This window comes from Corylus avellana, chromosome 5 (genome assembly GCF_965113065.1).
Source record: "Corylus avellana chromosome 5, dhCorAvel1.hap1.2, whole genome shotgun sequence".
NCBI classification, from domain to species: Eukaryota; Viridiplantae; Streptophyta; class Magnoliopsida; order Fagales; family Betulaceae; genus Corylus; species Corylus avellana.
In genome coordinates this window covers 5,449,211-5,463,567 of record NC_142494.1, presented here as the reverse complement: position 1 = coordinate 5,463,567, position 14,357 = coordinate 5,449,211, and the positions used below count along the sequence as shown (strand labels likewise).

The following is a 14,357-nucleotide window of genomic DNA, read 5'->3' as shown; positions in this document are numbered from 1 at the left end:
AAATAATATCATGGAATCTGATATTCAAAAATCCAAACCCAGAAGCAAATCAAAATTTAATTGAAAAAAAAAAAATTAATTGAACTTGGAGTAGATTAATAGATTCAAACCTAGTAGAAAAAATTAATTTAAGGAAAATTTTTCAAAAAATTCAATAGATCAATCAAAAGTTTTGAACTTGGAATCTAATTTTATTACTCACTCATTGTGTGGAGTTGGAGAGTACCCAAAATAAAAAACCTACAACACCAAAGAACCAAAAAAATCAATACGTTTAAAAGCTAAGACAAATGACAGAAAATTCAACCAGAAAAATCAGAAAAATTTATCCATTAGAGTATACGATGTCCGTTCCCCAAGTAGATTCAACCTGAAAAATCAAACCAAACCAACCAGAAAAATCAGACCCAGAAAAATTTCAAATACCCAAACCCAGCAGCAAAAAAAATTTCAAAATCCCAAACCCAGCAGAAAAAAAACAAAAAAAAAAATCAGATATTCTCTACTCTTTTTCATTTTCTTCTTATCTTATCTTCTCCTTGTCTTTTTCTTCTTCCCATATGAGAAAGGAGGGAGCTGGCATGGGGGGTATACATACTGGGTGTGAGAGCGCAGAGAGAAAAAGAGAAGAAGAAAGAAGAAGGTAGCATGCGGCTGGGAGGAAGAAAAAAGACGGAAGAAGAAAGAAAAAGAGAAAAAGAGGGAAGCAGCTGGCGCATGTTCCCAATGCCCATTGGTGACGTGTGTCCAGTTGGCACGTCACCAATGGGGTGACGTGGCCACGCCACTAGTATCTTAATTTCCGGAAAAAATAAAAAAAATAACACTTTGGCAACTTTAGTAATGTGTCAAAGTCCAAATGGTGACGTGCCAACTTTGACGCGTTACCAATTCGAAAATTGAAAAAAAAATAATAATAAAAATTTGACAACTTTACCAAATGGTGATGTGTAAACTTTTTACACGTTACCAATTCGAAAACTGAAAAAATAAATAAATAAAAATTTAACAACTTTAGTAACGTGTCAAAGTTTACACCTCACCAAATGGTGATGTGCCAAATTTGACACGTTACCAAATCAAAAACTGAATAAATAAATAAATAAATAAAAATTTGACAATTTTAGTAATGTGTCAAAGTTAACACGTTACTAAATGGTAAAGTGTCAAATTTGACTCGTCACCAAATGGTGACGTGTGAAAAAATCTTGCACTATAGACACGTCACTAAAAACACCTTTTTTTTTTTGGTAGTTTAGTGAGCTTAAAAAGTATTTTTAGTATCTAAATAGCTATGCTAAATAAAAGGTTGGCCAGTTTAGTAAAAAACTCAAACAATATTTATTTGACCTTTTTTTTTTTTTTTTTTTTTTTTTTTAAGGTTTAAAAATGAAATTATTTTTAAAAAGCTATTTTTGACTTTAAAAGATATATTTCTTAACGCAATTCCAAACACTCTCTCAATGTTCTCTACTAACTTACTCAATTTATCTTTATGTGTGTGAGCAAATTAAGGATATGATGATCCAAATCGCGTAAGAGTTTGTTTGAAATTGTGTTAGGAGGCTTAAAAAATTCTTTGAATATCTAAAAAAATTGTGCCAAACAAAAAGTTGGTATGTTTGGTAAAAACTCCAAAAGTATTTCAATTCTTTGGTTTTTATTTTTTTTTTAATTTTTTTTAAAGTAATTTTTAAGTAACTAAAATAATTTTAAAACATAAAGGAAAAAAAAAAAAATTAAAAAATACAAATAATAGAAAAGCCTATATACCGTGAAAAAAAGAATATAAAATAGATTAACAAGGCTGGAAGTTTGCTACTTTTAGTTATGGAAAATGTTAAAAGGCACAACACAAACCCAACTTAGGACCAACTTCTCTCCTACGTGGCATTATTTTTTTAAAAAATAAAAGTTTGAATTTAAACCATAGAGAGAGGATTTTTGGATCTGAAAGGGGAAAAGACGATCTGAATGGTTTAAAATTCAAATTTTTATTTTTTATTTTTAAAAAATTGCCACGTAAGAGAGAAGCTGATTTTGAGTTAGGTTTGTGTTGTGCCTTTATCAAACCTCTTTAGTTATTGATCGTATTTAAGACTTTGGATACCGTATCCAAAGTGTTAAATACGTTGCAAACGTCCAACATATTCGGATCACATTGTTTGCTCTATCGTAACTTACGGTACTATTTGGAGGCTGATAGTACTATTCTATATCTTTTTTTTTTTTTTTTTTTTTTTGTCAAATCTAAAAGAACATTGACACAACTTCTTCTTTTTGTTTTTTTTTTTTTTTGTTTTTTTGACAAAAACATAACATTTCATTCAATAATACCACGAGCATAAAGCTCTTATATCACAGAGTAAAGCTCTGAAACAACCATAGCATAAAGCTACAAGATTACCAAGTTTAGTACAAGATTCGAGATCAATCCACTAACCCATGACTAAAATCAGATTTAATACTAGATTTATGACAAACAGTCTCAACCAAATGCATGGATAGCAATTATTCCTCGACCCTGAGAGCGGAAAGACTTTCATGCCGAAATTCTTCCTCCTCGACCCGAAGGTCAGGATAATGATCACATCCACAATCCAAAGGTCTGGACCAAAACTAATTAACATTGACACAACTTCATCCTTACCCCTGTTTAAAAAAAATAAAAAAAATTCAAAAAAAGAATGAAAAAGAAGAGTGCTTGTGCCTCTAACAAAAATTAAAAGCGAAAGAAAAAGTGTAGGAGCGTAAACCAATTTGCTCAAAACTTTCATTGGAAATTAAATTTTTTTATACCCAAAAAAAATAAATAAAATAAAATCTAAACAGCTTAATTGTAGGGGTCACACCCCGTACATGCCTACATGTGGCTCCGCCACCCCGTCAAAGAAGAAGGGCGCGGAGGTCTTTTTTTAAAAAGATGGCCATGGAATCATTTGTTATATTCCTTCTTAGAAAAAGATAGAATTAAAGATGGAGACCACCTTGAGGTTTACTTGCCAACTTGTCATTTCAATTAAAATTATATATTTATTGGAAAACTTCATGTGCTTTTCTCAAACTATCATTCAAATAAACGTACTCCTCAGGCCACCCAAAAAAAAAGAAAAAAAAAAAATGCACATTTAGAAACGTCATGTTTATCCATTCACTCGAATGTAGAGTGTTGGTAGATGTACATCTCATGTGGGTCTAGCAATTACGGTTGGCATGCACATTTTGGAAGTGGCCATCTTTTAGTCTTCGAAGACCATTAACTCTGTGGGGTGGAAAAACAGAGTGCAGTTTTCGCTCTTCACGTGGATTTTGGAAAGCCACGGAATCATAAAAATATGTTCCTTCTTGGAAGGAGGTGATGATGAGGACAAGAATTAAAGTTGAAAGACCTTGACCATTGCCTATTCCGCCAACCACATACTCCCTCACCAAGTGGACACAAATTAATTGCTGTGCTGTAGAGAATTAGAGGTGCTGGATCCAAGAGTCCCAGAAAGATTCGATGCATTAACAATTAAGCTTAGAAACTAGCTTTTTTTTTTCTTTTTTTCTTTGCAAGAAATTACCAAAAAGTGCTTAGTCTTCTAGAATTGCATGCCAAATTTATCTAGGTCGAGATACGATGCTTCTTTCGTAACTATAAGAGTTGCATTCACTTCATTGACTGTAGGATGCTTTTGAAGTTTTTTTTTTTTTTTGGTTCGAGCAAAGAGACCCTTCCATTCGAGCCTCTGTGTGATAAGCATCTTCAGTGTGCTTGAATTGAAATGATAGAAAATTTCAATTAAATTAGTTACCTGCATGCATGCTTTATTCGAAATGGATTGCTATGCAAGTTGGTTGCTGTCTTCCATCTTCTTCTTGTTGTGTTCCTGTGGTGTGGATTATTGCTATGCCAGAGATACTTTGAAGCAGGGCGAGTGGATTACTGACAATGGAACAACCCTTGTCTCCGGTGGAGGAACGTTTGAACTGGGATTCTTTACTCCTTTCAACAGCTCTACCCACAAAAGGTTCGTTGGGATTTGGTACAAACAGGATCAACAAACAGTTGTATGGGTTGCCAACAGAGACTACCCAGTACTTAACGGTTCCACTGGAACTTTTGGAATTGCAGATGATGGAAACCTCCAGGTATCGAATACGATTGAAGGTGGATATTATTGGTCTACGTATCTTGATTTCTCGTCTACAAATCGGACTGTGAAGCTCTTGGATTCTGGAAACTTGGTCTTAAGCGATGATGATCCGTTGGTGATGGTTCAGTGGGAGAGCTTTAAAGATCCGACTGATACATTTCTTCGAGGTATGAACATAGATCAAATCCGGTTGATTTCATGGAAACCCGATGATGACCCGGAATGGGAGAGTTTCTGGTTTAGGGAAGATCAAGATGATTACAACTACGTTATCAAAAAAGAGCGAAGACAAGATTATTGGAGAAGTAGTTGGATAAGAAAGAGCTCAGATGAAATGCCCTATGACATATTATACTTGTTATCAAATACGAGCAATAGCGGGACTTTTAGTTACGAAAGGTTAGTGATGAATAATACGGGGGAATTACAATACTATCAGAGCTCGGGTGTGGACGTGGGAAATTGGTCTTTGATTTGGAGAAAGCCGGAAGACAAATATTGTAGCATTTACAATTTTTGTGGGAATTTCGGCAGCTGCAATATTAACAATAAGGTGGTGTGCAAATGTTTGCCCGGATTCCAGCCTAATTTCCCGATGGAATGGAAATCTGGACATTTTTCGAAGGGGTGCAGAAGAAGTTGGAATTCATCTGACGAGAGAGACACGTTCTTGAGCTTAAAGATGATGAAAGTGAGCATCCAAGACAATTTTTTAGTGGTTGACAACGATACAACATGCAGAAGGGAGTGCCTTAAAAACAACCAGTGCCAGGCTTATTCAAGACCGTACGGATTATGCAGAATTTGGACTTCGGATCTAAGTGATCTTCAAGAGGAGTACACAAACGGTGTTGACCTCTTTGTCCGCGTTGGGAAATCTGAAATAGGTACTCCTTTTACACATTGGAATACTTTTACATTAATTTAGTAAAAGTATTTTTCTGGTAATTAAAAAAAAAATCATCATTCGTGTTAAAAACAAAGTGAGAAACCACCTCTGCTGGTATGGACTTTAAAATCACCTTCACCCAGCTTGGGCTGTAAGGGTTCAACTAGAGTAGTATTTTGCATGTCAAGCAGCTTGCTACAATGTTATAATGCTAGACAGGTTCATAACATTATATCTTTGCAGGATCAACTTCAAGGAATTGTGAGCCTTGCGGCACAAACTTGATCCCCTATCCGCTCAGTACTAAAACAAATTGTGGTGATCCCAAGTACTTCAATTTCTACTGCAACAACACTGGCCAGGTTATCTTCAAGACACCCAATGCCACCTACCGAGTCACAAGTATCGATCCAGGTACACGAAAATTTGTCATCCAAATCAAACATGCTGGAAATGATAGAAATTCAATAGGAATTCTGCAGCTCAAAAAGTCGTTAGGCTCATTACCGTTTAATGCGACTATTGATTCTGGCAACCATAGTTCTAAAGTTAAAGATGAAATAGAGATTAGTTGGAAGCCCCCGCTGGAGCCAAGCTGTAATTCATCCAACGACTGTAAGGATTGGCCAAATTCAATTTGCAAAGTAGCAAGAGATCATGGAGAGAAGAGATGTCATTGCACTCGAAACTTCCAATGGGATGGCTTAAATTTAAATTGTACTAAAGGTCAGAATGCTATATATTTCTTGTGCCTCCACAGAATTAGACCACTATTTTATATATATGTTAGAATGCTTTGATAGCGTGTTGGAATAATGGAGAGATATAGAAGAGTGTGCTTATGTTGGAATAATGGAGAGATATAGAAGAGCGGAAGCACATAATTGACTATATCGTATTGATATTCTATATTATGATAATGAATATAGAAGCCTCTATTTATAGAGAGGCAAGTAATCCAATAGACTTAAGGTTTGGGAAAAAGAAAGGGATTTTTTTTTTTTTTTTTTGAGGTCCGCCGGAAAACTCATCGGAGGTGGCCGGAGTTGGGAGGCCGGAGGCGGTGCATGGCGGCTAGCAGCGTCAGCTTGTGGCTGATGGTGGCTGCTGGATGGGCTAAAGCCTTGGATCCAATCCAAAATTTGGGCTTAAAGCCTTGAAAAAATTGGGCCGGTTAAATGGGCCAATATTTTGGCAAGAAAACCCATAAACCACTAAAATGGTTTACCCGAAAATTATGTGAACCGGGTCTAACCCGATGGATCGGGTTGACAAATTTGGACCGGTTTGGAGAGCTTGACTTGGCAAAACCTAGTTTAGGAACTGGTATTAGACTGGGTTGGGGAGATCCGATTTGAGCCCGATGACCCGGTTGGAACCGGTTTTGGGTCGGGTCGAAAATGGTTGGATCTGGACCATATTGATTTTTTTTTTTTCTCGAAGCTAACAGATGGCAGAGGAATAGGGGCTGACGTGGTGGCACCTCTGGAGGACACGTGGTTGCTGAGGAGAAGTGCTGGCGTGTGTGATGCACGCCCTAGGGCTAGTGGTTGTGTGAGGCGTGTACCGCACGCACCAGAAGGGTTGCTAGCGTGTGCTGCACGTAGACGTGTGAAGCCCACGCGCAGATCCTTTGGATGGAGCATGGCAGCGCGTTGGAGCTCTAATGGTGGTGATCTGGACGAATTTGAGACCATTGGCGACGGATCTACCGAACGGAGCAAAAACCACGATGATCCGACAAAGGTTGCAGCGTGTGGAGGAAAGGCAGCCGCAAGTGGAAGCGCGTTTGAGAGATGGCAGTTTTTGAGGGCGGAGCATGGAGGCGCATGCAATGCCGAAATAGGCTGAGATTGCACAGATCCACAGTTTTGGGGCTCAGACACCACTTTTGGTGGTTATTTGGCCGAGAGGAGTCACGGTGGCGACGCGATTGGCTCGGGCAGAAACTGCCGGAGGAGCTTGGAGGGCCGATGGCGGCGGATCTTCCACAGATCTATAGATCTAAAGGAGTGGAAGCGATTTTGAGCGAAAAAAAAACCCGCTTGGCGGCATGCCGATGATTGGATTTGGGAGGTCGCTGGAAGAAGCGTCGGATTGTTAGCGGAAAACTGCTTGGCGGCGCACCGATGACTGAAATTAGGAGGTTGCTGGAGGGAGCGTCGGAAAACGTCAAAGACATTCATTGAAGGCCACAGAAGGTGGCTTTGATACCATGTTAGAATGCTTTGATAGCATGTTGGAATAATGGAGAGATATAAAAGAGCGAAAGAATAATAGGAAGAGCGGAAGCACACAATAGACTACATTGTATTGATATTCTATATTATGATAATGAATACAGAGGCCTCTATTTATAGAGAGGCAAATAACCTAATAGACTAAGGAAAGGTAAACCTAGTAGACTAATAATACCTAAGGAAATAAATAACAAGTAAATAACCCTATAAGTTACTCTTAACAATATATATAAGTTTGATAATCAAACCTAGGCCTCTTTCTCCACTGCATTTCATAAGCATTCTAAAAGTTTTCTTTTTCCGTTATGTATAAATTATAATCACTTCCAACAGTACGTTAGAAATTGGGAGGTTTTTGGTAGAACTTTAAAATCCGCTTTAGCAATATCAAGCTTACCTTGCAGTAATAGTATGTTGAGTATATGTGTGAGTGAAAAAAAAATAATAGAATTCCACATTGGAAATATATAAGAAGTGTGAATAGTTAATATAGCATTGTTGGGGCCAAACCCATGAACTTAAGCTTTTGGGTTGTGTGGTGTCTCAACATGCTATATTGTGGGCTTACAAAATAACTATCCAAAGGTATTAATCTCCCAACAATTGGCATCAAAGCTAGGTTTAGTTTCTGGGATGGCTCTCACAACTTATGTAAAAAGACTCATAAGCGAGGTAGATAATGGACTCACACATAAGGAGGAGATTCTTGAGTATAAGTGTGAGTGAAAAAATTATAGCATCCCATATTGGAAATATATAAGAAATGTGAGTAGTTAATATAGCATTATTGGGCCCAAACCCATGAGCTTTAGCTTTTGGGTTGTGTGGTGTTCTCAACATGCTATATTATGGGCTTACAAAAGGACTCCCCAAAGATATTAATCTCCGAACACAGTAGACCTTATAATTGCAACAATTAATGAATCTAAACAGTATAATTGTGGAATTTGAGTTATCATTTTGAATCTAAGTAGAGATTGTTCACAGTCGAAAAAAATACGATGGAGAGTCCTTTCATATTTTAAATATTAATGTGAGAGTAGCCCTCTTTGTATAATCACTAGCTACTAAAAGTACGTTAGAAATTGGGAGGTTTTTGGTAGAACTTTCAAATCCTCTTTAGTAATATCATGTTTACCTTATACTAATAATAGAAATTATAATTACGACAATTAATCAAAACAATATATCTGCTGAATTTGACTTTATTATCATTTTGATTTTTCTATATGCCAAAAAAATTATGATGGGAGTCGTTTTTATATTTCAAATGTTTATGTAAGAGTAATTCTCTTTCTTTCTTGTAGAAGGTGCTCGAAAGATGTCATTGACTCTGATTGTCATGATACCTTTGATAGTTGTGTTTATCACAAGTGCAATTGTTTGTACATATATGCGGAGAAGAAAGATGGCCAATAGACAAGGTAAATGCTTTGCCAAAATGCACTATACCTTACACAATCTGTTGTATTTCCATTTTAATCAAAATAAAAGCCCCTTTTTAACTATTTAATGTAATTAATTATCATGTAAGTATAATTGATTTTATGTGTAACTTGTTTTGTATTCTATCCAAAAACAAGATGAGTGGCCAATAGACAAGGTTACTAGCAGGCACAACAATTTGTACATATTGTCAAAACAAGAATGTATTTTTGGTGATTTTGATTTCTCTTTTGAAATCAGATAACAGAGGAAGTATCGCATTGCATTTGTACGACACTGAGAAACGTGTCAAAGATTTGATAGATTCAGCAGAGTTCAAAGAAGATAATAAGAAAGGCATAGATGTACCATTTTTTGATTTGGCAAGCATACTGGTTGCTACTGATAACTTCTCAGAGGCAAATAAGCTTGGACAAGGGGGGTTTGGGCCTGTTTACAAGGTAAAAAACTCTTTCCTTAATAATCATGAAATTCATATTAAACAACTTTTATGGTTAAACAAGGATGATCTTGATGGATCTCTCAGGGTAAGTTTCTAGGAGGACAACTGATTGCTATAAAGAGGTTGTCAAGAGGTTCAGGACAAGGCTTAGAAGAATTTAAGAATGAAGTTTTGTTGATTGCCAAACTTCAGCATAGGAATCTTGTTAGACTTTTGGGCTATTGCATTGATAGAGATGAAAAGATGTTACTCTATGAATATATGCCCAACAAAAGCTTAGACTCTTTCTTATTTGGTTAGCCTCAAAACTTTAATCTTTTAAATTTTTCATTGCATAAATATATGAACCAAAGATGGTCACTAACTTTTTCCTGCTCTGAAATTGAAAATGATATATAAGATCGAACACAATGTGTGTTATTGAACTGGGAGATACGCTTTAACATCATTTTGGGAATTGCTCGAGGGCTGCTTTATCTTCACCAAGATTCTAGGCTGAGAATCATTCATAGAGATCTGAAAACAAGTAACGTTCTGCTGGATGAGGAGATGAATCCTAAGATTTCTGACTTCGGGTTGGCAAGGATCTTTGGAGGCAAACAAACTGAGGGAACCACTACCAGGGTAGTTGGGACTTAGTAAGTTTCAATGTGGATGGTTAATCTCTAAAGCAAGCTAATTGTTTAGACATTGGATGACATTTTTCACTTTCCCACCTTCATTCACTAATCCACTAACTATTTGAAAAATTGTGGTCATGCAGCGGCTACATGTCTCCAGAATATGCATTGGATGGGTTTTTCTCATTTAAGTCTGATGTCTTTAGCTTTGGTGTTGTTGTACTTGAGGTTATCAGTGGAAAAAGAAACACAGGATTTTTCCAGTCAGAAAAGACTTTGAGTCTTCTAGGCTATGTAAGTGCATTGAATTGTTTTATATGTTAAAGAGTTTTCAAAATCAATATATATATATGGTTTGGGAATGTTCTAAGTAGAAGGTATTAAGTAGTCTTGGAAAAAGAGTCTTATAATACCTAATTCACACCAAGTTATTGCTTTAAAGCAAGCAATGCTTGGGTGTATGCACTTGCATCTATACTTTATTACAGTGCAAACCACCAGAAGCATGTCTCTGCGTGCCAGTGGCTGTAAGGCGCTAGTAGCACACTCAGCAGTTAGCACAGTTAACATACATAATACCTCTCTTCTTTTGTCTCTCTTAAGATTCAAGTTTCTTTCTCTTGTTAGAATAGAAATACTTGGGGTGTATCCTTGACAAGTATTTGTTGTAACCCAGTGCATACCAATTCAATTAGAATGCATGGGGTCAATAATTTCTTAAGGAAAGCGCCTCAGTAATGCAGCATAGAAGCCATTTAATTTCCTGTTTCCTATTTCTGTTCTTACGTTATAGATAGTTATTCTTCCATCATTCTTTGCTTCATACCAATTTCGATTTTGAAACTGCCCCAGGCATGGAAATTGTGGAAGGAAAACAGAGCATTGGATTTAATGGACCAGACATTACGTGAAAGTTGCAACACAAGTGAATTTTTGAGGTGTATTAATGCTGGGCTCTTATGTGTACAAGAAGACCCCAATGATCGTCCCACTATGTCGAATGTTGTTTTCATGCTTGGGAGTGAAACTGCGACTCTCCCAACTCCTAAACAACCAGCCTTTGTTGTAAGGAGATCTCTTTCTAGCACAGCTTCTTCTTCTAGCAAAGCAGAAAGAATTAATGAATTAACAGCTACCATTGAAGAAGCTCGATGATGATTGAGATTCTCATCACGAGTCTTGTTTTCTCTTTACCAGTTTCTACTACTTCATATTGTGGTTCCCATGAACAAGGAAGCCCATTTTTTTTGGGTCTATTTCAGTGTAACTTATTTTGCTAATGGCAATCAATGCAATGTAATTTTAATTCCTTCCCATCAGTTTGAACCTCCGAATAGTTTTTCTCAGAAGTTTTCTGATTGTCTGTGAATCCGGCCGCATTGTGTCTGTTATTTAATCCTTTCATTAGTATATGCATTAACTGCAGTTCTGCATCAAGAGGAGGAAAATTAGCCATAGACTTTAGCTTAATTCCAAACATTAAAAGGATCCAAGCTAGATTCCCAGAAAGATTCGATGCATTAACAAGCTTAGAAATATGTCAACCCATGCATTGTAAATTGCATCAAATTCGATCATAAAAACTAGTCAGAACAAAACAGAGGTCACTTTACAAAATTCCACATAATCTTTTTTATATGTTCTAAGAAGTACTAGAAGGGATGGAAGTCTAGCTGGTTATCCCTTGGACCATTTAAAAAGGTGCAGTGGACAATCTTGGATGACCTTCACAAGCATTCAGCTTAATCTAAGAAATTGGTTTTTTTTTTAAGCAAGAAATTACCAAAAAGTGCTTAATCTTCTAGAATTACATGCCAACTAGAAATTTAAAAGAGAAGTGCTACACATCATTGTCTCATTCTTCTCCCATATTTCAACGTTTTAAAATTATCATTGGATATGTGGAATCCATGTGTAAGATCCATATAACAAATTCATTGGTGATGTTCAAAAGTGGGAGAATGAGAAAAAAATCAGAAGATAAAATAAAGTATTTTTCAAGTTGAGAAGTTTACTGTGTTAATCCCAAGGTAAATTATTACTATAGCAAAATATGTATTTCGGATACGTAGAAGATGAACAGTTAGATGTGATGTTTATCTCATATTAGTTAAATTTACAGAATTTGGAGGCTGTGGAGCATTTAATGGAGATGCCCTTAGATTAGAGTTAGTTTCAACCTTAGCATTCTGGTCCCAATCTCTAAAATTTAGTCAAATTTTAGCTAGAAAATTTATTTATTCCATTTTAACTAGAAAATTTACCTTTTGAAAACACCCCTTTATCTAAATCTCTCTCTCTCTACTTCATTTCATTTCATTATTATTATTATTATTATTATTTTAACAAAACCACTTCAAATCCATTTGAGAGGAGAGAATGGAGAAACAACAAAAAAAAAAAATTGTTGAGTATTACAGAACTCAACATAAAGTTTCTCCAAATTAAAAGTCGGATGTAATGTTCTCTTTTATGAGTTTTCACTACAATGGTAGCTAAATTAGTTAATTTAGCTAGCCAAACGTGAATGTTGCATAAGCTGTGACGAAAAGTATTCACACAGTCAGACATTGCCTAACCTTCACCTTGTTCTCAGGAGTGAAACCACCTTATGCTTTGGGGGGAGGGCTAGGGCCCCCTAAGGCAGAAGGTGGTCGCCCAAAAAATAAATTTTTTAAAACATATATGTATTTGTTATAAAATAAACCTTCCAAATTTGTTATAAATCTTTCAGGATTTTGACAGCTGTAAGGAGGCTGGAGGCCTTAAAAGTTAAATACATCAATCTTTCTAGTTCTAGGGATTTTGATTAAGTTGGAAAATCTTCATCAGCTGCGACTTAATGAACCAACTTAACCCGCACTCAACAAGAAAATACAATCAACGTAACACCAACGGCTCCTTTGCAATACCTGATTGGACCGTTCTTACATTAGTGTAGAAAAGGGTGCGAAGTCGTTTCAACGAAACCCGTCTTATTTTGTTTTTTTGCTTCTTTTTTTTTTTTTTTTTTCCTGGGAATAAATGGAAACCCTTCTATCTTACGTGATTATCTTTCTCAAAAGAGAGGCAAAGGTCAACCCACATTTCAAATCCTGGTGGAAAGCAAAGCCATTGGAAAAGAAAAAAATGGACATATATGTTTTCTATCCCCCACCCGCCTTTGTTTTTTCTCTGGCTAAGAAGATAAATCCGAAGACCTTGACCTGGTCACAAATTTACCTTAAAATGGCAGAGTTTTATACATATATCACTGTCCTTTTAACTATGAGGAAAATATTTGATATTATACAAGAGGTTTTACTATAATTTTTTACAAATTAGTAATAGTTCACATATTATGAAAGAGTAATGTTAGAAATTATATTTTATCTCACAACTATCTCACAATACTGATATAATTGTTAAAAATAATAATAATAAAAAAAAATCTAAGGGATAGTTGAAAAAATCACATCAATGTTATTGTGCGGAGGATAATTATGGAATAAAAATATAATAAATAACATTACTTTTTAGGAAAATGATTGAGTATCATGTAAACTGCTATGTAACAATCTATATTTTAATAGTTGATATAGTAAGTGACATGCGGATTGTCACGTTAGTTTGTAGGAAAATGTTTGGATACACCAATTTATAAAAACATTTATAGTAAAAGTTGTAGTACAAAAGTTTGACATCACTGAACTAATTCACACAATCCAAGAGAGAGAGAAAAGTAGGAATGTCTCAAGTGGTGAGATTGGAGGCAGTAAACTCCCTTTTAATAGGTAACGCTCAATATGTATAATATATAACTGAAATTGGAGGTGAATAATGAAGTCGAAGTTCGAATTTAAGACTTCGAATTCTGATATTATGTTAACTCACTACCTATTTTAAAAGGTTAAACTAATAGAAATAAGTAAATTTAATCATTTAATAAATAATTCAACAATTTTATCTAGCTGGAGATCCGATGCTTCTTTCATAAACTATAAGAGTTGCTTTCACTTCGTTCACTGTAGGTCGCTTTTGAAGGTTTTTTGTTTTTTTTGTTTGTTGGGCCTTTCCATTCGAGCAAAGAGGCTCTGCCACCGGGTCAAAGAAGAAAGGCGCGGAGGTCTTTTTCTAAAAAGATGGCCATGGAATCATTTGTTATATTCCTTCTTAGAAAAAAGTAGACCACCTTACTTGCCAACTTGCCATTTCAATTAAAATTATATATTTATTAGAAAACTTCAAGTACTCTTCTCAAACTTCCATTCAAATAAACGTATTCCTAAAGCCAGAAAAAGGAAAAAAAAAAACAAATAAAATCGTAGATTTAAAAACGTCATGTTTATTCATTCACTCGAATGTAGAGTGTAGGTGGATGTACATCTCATGTGAGTCTAGCAATTACGGTTGGCATGCAAATTTTGGAAGTGGCCATCTTTTAGTCTTCGAGGACCATTAACTGGTGGAAAAACAGAGTGCAGTTGTCGGTCGCTCTTCACGTGGATTTTTGGAAAGCCACGGAATCATATAATAATATGTTCCTTCTTGGAAGGAGATGATGATGAGGACAAGAATTAAAGTTGAAAGACCTTGACCATT

At 35.8% G+C, this 14,357-nt stretch overlaps 1 protein-coding gene across 1 annotated transcript; it reads left to right on the top strand.

The window, feature by feature from the left end:
- The first annotated feature begins 3,699 nt into the window (after positions 1 to 3,699).
- LOC132180761 (G-type lectin S-receptor-like serine/threonine-protein kinase At4g03230) lies at positions 3,700 to 11,095 on the top strand. Its single transcript, XM_059593695.2, has 8 exons — positions 3,700 to 5,026; positions 5,272 to 5,754; positions 8,576 to 8,692; positions 8,955 to 9,154; positions 9,241 to 9,451; positions 9,557 to 9,794; positions 9,920 to 10,070; positions 10,629 to 11,095. Exons 1-8 carry the CDS (start codon positions 3,802 to 3,804, stop codon positions 10,929 to 10,931), a joined length of 2,928 nt encoding a protein of 975 aa, XP_059449678.2. The 5' UTR covers positions 3,700 to 3,801; the 3' UTR covers positions 10,932 to 11,095.
- The last annotated feature ends 3,262 nt before the right edge of the window (positions 11,096 to 14,357 follow it).

Bases quoted from the DNA above. Each gene is read 5' to 3' on its own strand.
- LOC132180761 (XM_059593695.2), top strand. From the start codon at position 3,802: ATGCATGCTTTATTCGAAATGGATTGCTATGCAAGTTGGTTGCTGTCT. The intron at 5,027-5,271 runs GTACTCCTTTTA...ATATCTTTGCAG, and splicing joins CGTTGGGAAATCTGAAATAG to GATCAACTTCAAGGAATTGT. The intron at 8,693-8,954 runs GTAAATGCTTTG...TTTTGAAATCAG, and splicing joins AAAGATGGCCAATAGACAAG to ATAACAGAGGAAGTATCGCA.